Genomic DNA, 8,341 nt, shown 5'->3' on the forward strand with positions numbered 1-8,341 from the left:
ATCGAATCCAGTACCACATAGTTCATCCTAGCCTTCTTTTCTTGATTATTTGTACTTCCCACCTATAGATCATTTACTTATTTTTTCAATCTTAGTATACATGTATGGCTGTTTCAGAATTGTCTACACATATCTCCTTGAGAAACAACTTTGCCAATTAGAGTGTAATGTTTATGTATAGTTTCTTTATATTTTGTTTTATATTTTCCAGAAGAAACACTGTTTCACAAAGTTACTTTGAGACTATATGGTCTTTTAAAGTTTGGTAGAATTTCCCTGTGAAACTCTCTTCTTTGATACTTTTTAAAAAATGTTCTCTGTTTCTTCTATGAAGATTGATCTCTTTAATTTTTATATCTCTAATAAAGTTGTTTGTGGTAATCATTACTTTCCTAGGAAATTATCTCTATTATCTAGATTTTCAAATTTATTTGCATAGAGGTGTGCAAAGTAGTCTCTTATAAAGTCTTAAATTTCTTCTAATAGTTATTTCCCCATTCTTTATTTGCATATTTTTGCTTTCTCTGTTTTATTTTGATTAATGTAGCTAGTGGTTTGTCTATATTATCAATCTTTTAAAAAATAAGGATTTTGATTCATTAACTAGGTGTAAGCTATTTCGATTCTCTTTTGTTAATTCTTACTTTTTTTTGTTAATTTCTTGTGTTCTTTTACTTAATTTGTTGTACTTATTATAAGTTTCTTTTTGTTTTTTGCTGGTGCTCTACCAATATCCCTTTGGACATTTTTTTTAAAGTTGTGTTAAAAACACATAGCTTAAAACTCATCATCTTAACTATTTTGAAGCAGAGAGTTGAGAAGTGTTAAGTATATTCACATTGTTGTGCACATTTTAAATATTTTTGTTAGCTCAATATTTAATCAATTTATTTTCAATCTTTTATTTTTACTAATAGCAGTGTTTAGTGTTATAAAATTTCCTCTGATCACTGCTTTATATTTATCCCATGGATTCTGATATGAAGTGTTTACATCATCATTATTTGTTTTAGAGGTGCTGTAGTTTTGGTTTATATTTTTCCTTTAAACCAAGAGTTGTTTAATTGAAGGTTTTTAAAATTTATTTTAAAATGTATAATGGGCACATAATTGTACATATATATGGGATACAATGTGGTGTTTCAATGCATGTATACACAGTATCATGATCAAATAGGTGTGATGACCATATCCATCATAATAAACATTTGTTATTTCTTTGTGGTGACAACACTTAAAATCTGCTTTTCTAGCTATCTTGAAATATATGCTACATTATTATTTGCTATAGTCACCCAACTGTGGTGAATACCAAAATTTATTCTTCCAAAGTGTAACTTTCTACCCATTGACCAACATCTTTCAGTGCCTCTGCCTTCTTTCTCTGCCCAGCCCCTGGTAACCACGATTCTACCCTCTACTTGTGTGACATCAACTTTTTAAAATTCCACATATGAGTGAGATCATGTGGTGTTTGTCTTTCTGTGCCTGGCTTATTTCATTTAACATTTCAAATGTATTCTATCAATTGTAACTTGCTAGTATATTGCATGTATTCTGAAATATGCTGATGAGAGGATGTATCTCAAAGGTTATCAACATGATTGCATTTCTCTGCCACCTAACCATACACTATACATTTATCTTGACTCTGTGGTTTTCAAGGACAGTGCTTTGAACTTGCTCATTGCCTTACTTTTCTTTGAACCTATTAAAACGCTACTTCATTTAAATTTTATCTAAACTCCACCTTTCCACCAAAACCTAAAATAACCCCATATTTTCCTTTTTAGATGCTGCACTTATGCTTGTGTTTCTCCTTTGAGGGAGCAGTAGTTTAGTTCAGCTTTTGTTTCCAGATTTGAATGATTTAAGAGCACTTTAACAAGTGAATCTGAATATGTATAGTAATGTAACATTTTAACTTTTGCAGAAAGTTTTATAATTATCTAAGGACTGTTTACCTTATCCTTTTATGGACAACAACAAGACCTTTTGGTCAGTCACATTTCTTATTTTCCTTTTCATTTTTATGAATAAAAGATTCAGTTGACTTTGTTTCTGGTTTTTTAAAATTATGTTTTATTTAATGAGTGCTTCTTCATTTAAAAATAATATAATCTGGTCACAAAGGCTACATTCTCATCTCTGGCCATGAGATGGTCATAGTTCTAGGCGTCAAATGCTGTTCTATGACCAATTGATCTTGATCTCTTCCTAGAGCTGATTTTAGAAATCATTCTTTTAGAATCTGCCTCTCTGATATGCTCACTCTGAATTTGTTATTTGTATCAGAAATAAACTCATGTATATATTAAACTAGCAAAAATGTGGAATTATTTTAGCAATTTGTATGGAAATGTTTCTAAGGAGCAGGGTGAGATTGTACCTCTACTTATGACATTTATAACTGCAGACATCTATTTAGCTTATATGTATGCATTCCAGGAATTCAAGCAAAGGGCAAAAGATCGTGATGCTTTCCATGTCATTCAGGATTGCAGTGGTTTGCCATACAAATAAAGAAAATTAAGTAAAAGTGGGAAGACCTGTAAAATACAGTGGACAGATTGTTTATGGCTAACAGAAAATACAGAGTTCCTTTTCATAAGAGAGTTGGACAGAAGAAACAGTATTTTTCATATTCTTATTTGCAAAAACTTTTCTAATATGTCATTAAGTAAAATCTGATCACAAATACAGCCTTTTCTCCTGTAAGAGCGGTCCTAACTCTTCTGTTTAGCTACACTTGCATAAGTATTTTCAATTTCTTTGTCTTCAGGACACGTGTGGGTAAATTCTTCACGGGCATAGGCATTGTGGAGATAACGCCAGACTCCTGAGAATTCTGCTGGAATGTCAAAGTCACGATATTTCTTGGCAGCAACCTAGAATTTTGCAAAAAAAAAAGAGGAAAAAGAAAGGCATCAGTAATATGTCTACTATGTAGAAATATATCTTAGAAGTCAAGATTATCAAAGGCATCTTATCAACACAAAAAGCACTATAAAATAAACTATGAAGTAGACTCGAATCTTGGACTATTTTGATGTTTTGTCTACAAATGTTGACAAAACCATATGCTTACAATCATGTTTATATTGATTCCATATTTAATTATGACTATATTTAGTGGAAGGAAGCACAGAAAATGAGCACATATCCACCACCACTAGACTAAGAGTTTATTTAGAGTCCTGTCTTATTTCTTTACGTATTCTCTGTGTTTGGCATAGGACTCAGAGAGTAAATTCTGCATAAGTCTGTGCAATAAATATTTGTTAAATTTATGATTAATTCATCATAATATGAATAGCCCAAATTGGTTATTCCCTATTATGATCTAGGCACTGTTCTAAGCATTTTAAATGCTTTAATTTATTTAATTCTCTTAACAATTCTGTAAAATAGGTAATATTATTATCCTTTATAAAATAAAGACAAGACAGTGGAAAATACCTTCTGATTTAGAAAGAAAGAAACAAGTTTTGGCCGGGCGCGGTGGCTCATGTCTGTAATTCTAGCACTTTGGGAGGCCAAGGCAGGCGGATCACTTGAGCCCAGGAGTTCAAGACCAGCCTGCGCAACATGGTGAAACCCTGTCTCTACAAAAAGTACAAAAAATTAGCCGGGCGTAGTGGCATGCACCTGTAGTCTCAGCTACTCAAGAGGCTGGGGTGGGAAGACTGCTTGAGCCTTGGAGGTGGGGGTTGCAATAAGCCTTGATCATGCCACTGCACTCCAACCTGGGTGACAGAGCAAGATCCTATCTCAAAAAAGAAAAAAAAAAAAGAAACAAGTTTTAATACTTCCCAGAAGAGATCATTATGGATTTTCTGTCTAAAGAGAAAAAAGAGATGTAGATACTACACATGATGATGATGATGATAATGACAAAGCTATAATATAATAATACTGCACTGGAAGGTCACTGTGCTTTGTGCTGGCAACTGGCAAACCCCTCCCACCCATTCAGCCTGCCCTATAAAGACTTACTTTAATAATGTTCAGCTTGGGTAACAAGCTACAATCAGCCAGTGTTAGCTGATCCCCATCCAAGAATAGTCTTCTGGAAACTGTGGGTTCCTCAGCACTGTCTGGATCAATTTCATCCAGAAGTGGGGTGTTTAAGTAGTCATCCAGACGCTTGAATTCTTTGAGCAGAGATTTTTCAAAATCTGAGGCAATGAAGGACTTGTAAATGTATTGTCTTTTGACTAAATACAGTCTAAATATGCTTTCCTCACATTTAGACACCTCTATCTATACATACTGCTTACACTGGCTCTTCAACATCTAGTTAACTATTTAGAATGCTCAACTACTCACTGATACGACAAAGTAAGATCAAATAGTGAGTGTAAATCTTTTGGGCTTTTCTTAGGGAGGTGCATTGTCAGGAGAGTAAAAGAAAGAAAAGTGATACATGTTATCCAACTCAGAAGAGTTAGAAAGTGAAAGAAAAAACACAGTTCTTGTGACTCAGAGGACAATAAACCTATTTAAGAATGTTCATGGGAAATGGTAGGTGCTACCGTTTAAGAAACCTTAAAGGTACACCGTCTTGCAGTTAGTTCACATCTGGTAATTGCTATATTGAATCTTGAGTTCTAAATCTAATAAAACTTCATGCAAGGGAATTTCAGAGGAGAGAACAGACAATGAGGGGAAGACTAGGCTAGTCCCCCAAATATACTATATATTCAGGAAAATTCTATTTTTGCTGAGTGAGAGTATGAAAAGTGAGGAAAAATAGAGATTTAAAGAAAGGTATCTTACTCTTATTTGCCTCCTTTTGTGTATTCTTAATGTATGCAGAAAACTTGGCAAAGAGGTTACAGCCCACATCAAAAGACTCCTTGTACTTGGGACTCAGGTGAGGGTACCTTAAAAAGAAACACGAGTCAACTATCATTTGCACATAACGTGACAGAGACCAGGTGCCCTAGCTTGCACTATACTGAAAATGGAAGTTCTGGAAAATTGCACTGGAAACTAAACACCCTTAGAAGTCTCTCAGTAGAAGTTTATATTTTTTTCCAATCTCAGAACACTTTAGTTTCTAAAGTTCACAGGGAAATCAGTTGTCTGGAATCCAAAGCTCATTTATCTGTTTCCGCTGGGCGCAGTGGCTCACGCCTGTAATCCCAGCACTTTGGGAGGCTGAGGTGGCTGGATCACCTGAGGTCAGGAGTTTGAGACCAGCCTGGCTAACATGGTGAAACCCCGCCTCTACTAAAAACACAAACATTAGCTGGGCGTGGTAGTGGGCGCCTGTAGTCCCAGCTACTCAGGGGGCTGAGGTAGGAGAACTGCTTGAAGCTGGCAGGTGGAGGTTGCAGTGAGCTGAGATCGCGCCATTGCACTCCAGCCTGGGGGACAAAAGTGAAACTCAGTCTCAATAAAAAAGAAAAGAAAAAGAAAAATATGATTTCAAATATTGCAACTTATAAAACAAATGATGGAATAAATTGGATGGAGAAAATGGGAAAAAAGTAGCCAAGATATCCTCTCTTAGTAATACAAAGCTCAGTTAGCATAATTAAATAAAATAATGTAATAATATAATTCGCCACACTAACAAATGCAATAAGAAAACCCATATGATAATGACTAGATGTGGAAAAGTATTCAAGAAAAAATCAGCACCTCATGGAGATATCTGTGCTCCCATGTTCACTGCAGCGTTACTCACAAAAGTCAACATATAGAAACAACCTAAGTTCCCATCAATACATGAATGGATATAGAAATTGTGATATATATATGTATACTAGAATATGAATCAGCCTTAAAAATAATGAAATCCTGTCATTTGCAACAACATGGATGAACCTGGATGACACTGTGGTAAGTGAAATAAGCCAGGCACAGAAAGACAAATACTCTATGATCTCACTTACGTGTGGCTTCTTTAAAAGGTCAAATATATAGAAAAAAAGAATAGAGCAGTGATTACCACGGACAGTGGGGGGAGGAAATAGGGAGATGTAGGTCGAAGGGTACAAAGTTGCAGTTATGTAGAATGAGTAAGTCTAGAGATGTAATGTATAATATGAAGACTAATAATATTGCATACTGAAAATTTGCAAAGGATAGATTTTAGGTGCTCTTACCATATAAAAAGGGTAACTATATGAAGCGATGGATATGTTAATTTGCTTGACTGTAGTAATCATTGCACTATGTATATGTATATCAAGACATCATGTGATATACCTTAAATATATACAATACAAACAAAGGTTAAAACACTCAATTCCTTTTCATAACACAAAAAACTCACTGCAAGCTAGAAGTGGTCAGGTCAAAAACTTAGGTATCTAACCTGATTCCTCTCTTTCCCTCTAACTTGACATTTGATCTATCAGCAACTCTGGTCAGGTTACCTTTCAAAATGTATCCAGAATCTGTCCACCTCCCCTGCCCCTGCCCAGTCCAAAGCCTATATTACTGTAACATCCTCCTGACTATTATCCCTACTCCCATACTTGTCCCTCATACACCTGGAATATTCTCCACCCATAGACAGAGCAATCATGTTAAAATGTAAGTCATATCATGCCTTTCCCCTACTCATTATCCTGCAATGTCCTCATCTCAGAGTTAGAGCCCAAGTACTCATAGTGGTCTACAAGAACCCACATGATATGAGCCACCTTCTTTCCCACCCAATTAACCACCCAGAAGCCAGAGTGATGGCTTTCCCCTACTCAGTACTCTGCAATTGTCTTATCTTATTGAGTCACAGCCTAGTTCATTACAGTAGCCTATAAGGACCCACATGATATGATCCCACCTTACCTCTCTTCTCTCATATCCCTCACTCGCTCAATTATGACACAGACTTTCTTGCTATCATTCAAATAGGCCTGGAAAGCTCCTGCCCCAGAGCCTTTTAACTTGGTCTGCCCTTAGATGAGGGAGACATATGCATTTTCTCTCACATATGTGCATGCCTTGCTCCCACTTTTCCTTCAGGTCTTTTTCATGGGTATCTCTTTCTAAGTGAAGCCTTTCTCTGGACGCTCAATGTAACACTGCAACGTCACTCCTTTCCATAATGTCACTACTTCTCTCTTTTGCTTTATTTTTCTCTTTAGCAGGACAGTTTTAAATTACCTGTGTTATGCCTTCCCCAACCCCAGGCAACACAGTATGGAGAGAGATGCCCTTTCTTTGGGAGAAGAAGAAGTAAGTGAACACCAGACTTTGCCTTAGACCCAAACACTGAGCCCAAAAAGTCTAGCCCTGGACAGGCCATGATTACCCCAGACTTTAGGCTGGTCCCCACAGACTTGGGCACTAGGCCAGCCCTTGTAGCCCCAACGTCCAGGCCATCCCTGCAGATGTAGTCTCCCATCCTTGGGCCAGTAGCCCCAGACTCCAGACTTCCTTCAGCAGCAGGTCATACCTCCAGGCTTGCACCCCTCCAAGACAGCCCCTTCACTTCAGGACAGCCACTGTACCCCCAGATTCAGCTTTCAGGCCCTCTCCATCACAAGACTAGCATGTTTGGACCCCAGTTTAAGGCAAATACCCACAGACCCAGTATCCAGACCAACTCAGCTCCAGGCTGACCTTCACACTCCCAGGCTTTGAGTCTGTCCCAGTGCCACATTGACACCCATGGACCTCAGCTCCAGGCTGGCCCCCATGGCCTCAGGTACCAGGTCAGCACCCAAAGATTCAGCCTCCAATATAGCCCTTATGGGTACAGACTCCAGGCCATCCCTGGTGGCCCCAGATTTCAGGCTGGCCCATTCAAGCTCAGGCTTCAGGCCCAGACCAGGCTCCAACCCAGCCCAAAAAAGGCTGGCCCACACAGCCCTAGGCTTCAGGTCCAACCCAGTACTAAGCTGGCCTCTTCAACCCCAGACTTTGAGCAACAGTAGCAGAATACACATTATTTTCAAGTGCATACAGAATATTCACCAGGATAGATCATATGTTAGGCCACAAAACAATTCTTAACCACTTAAGAAGATTGAAATTATATCAATTATTTTTTCCAACCACAATGAACATCCTTGTCTTGTTTCTGATCTTAAGGGGAAAAACTTCAGTCCTTCACTATTGAGTACAATGTCAGCTGTGGGTTTTTCTTTTTTTGTTGTTGTTTTATTGGGTATTTTATTATGTCAGGAAATGTGCTAAGTGCTATAAATGCATGATCATATTTCATTTGTGCAATGTATTTTTTTCATTTCTTTTTTTATTATACTTTAAGTTCTAGGGTACATGTGCACAACATGCAGGTTTGTTACATATGTACACATGTGCCATGTTGGTGTGCTGCACCCATTAACTCATCATTTACATTAGGTATATCTCCTAATGC

General features: G+C 37.3%; 1 protein-coding gene across 2 annotated transcripts in view; it reads right to left on the reverse strand.

Moving 5' to 3' along the window:
- Window positions 1-1,425: 1,425 nt before the first annotated feature.
- The window catches only part of CLIC2 (chloride intracellular channel 2), a 37,182-nt gene continuing 30,266 nt past the window's right edge, over window positions 1,426-8,341 (reverse strand). The window contains exons 4-7 of one of the 2 annotated variants that reach the window (XM_011971960.1): window positions 4,780-4,886; window positions 3,997-4,178; window positions 3,649-3,770; window positions 2,750-2,888 (exon numbers count right to left, since the gene is read on the reverse strand). In XM_011971960.1, coding sequence (XP_011827350.1) covers window positions 3,657-3,770; window positions 3,997-4,178; window positions 4,780-4,886 — 403 coding nt within the window. In that variant the 3' untranslated portion in view covers window positions 2,750-2,888; window positions 3,649-3,656. Of the gene's footprint in view, window positions 2,889-3,648; window positions 3,771-3,996; window positions 4,179-4,779; window positions 4,887-8,341 lie in introns of both variants that reach the window. The other variant, XM_011971959.1, reaches the window with a different exon arrangement.

The sequence above is a fragment of the Mandrillus leucophaeus genome, unplaced genomic scaffold (assembly GCF_000951045.1).
Source record: "Mandrillus leucophaeus isolate KB7577 unplaced genomic scaffold, Mleu.le_1.0 Scaffold1251, whole genome shotgun sequence".
NCBI classification, from domain to species: domain Eukaryota; kingdom Metazoa; phylum Chordata; class Mammalia; order Primates; family Cercopithecidae; genus Mandrillus; species Mandrillus leucophaeus.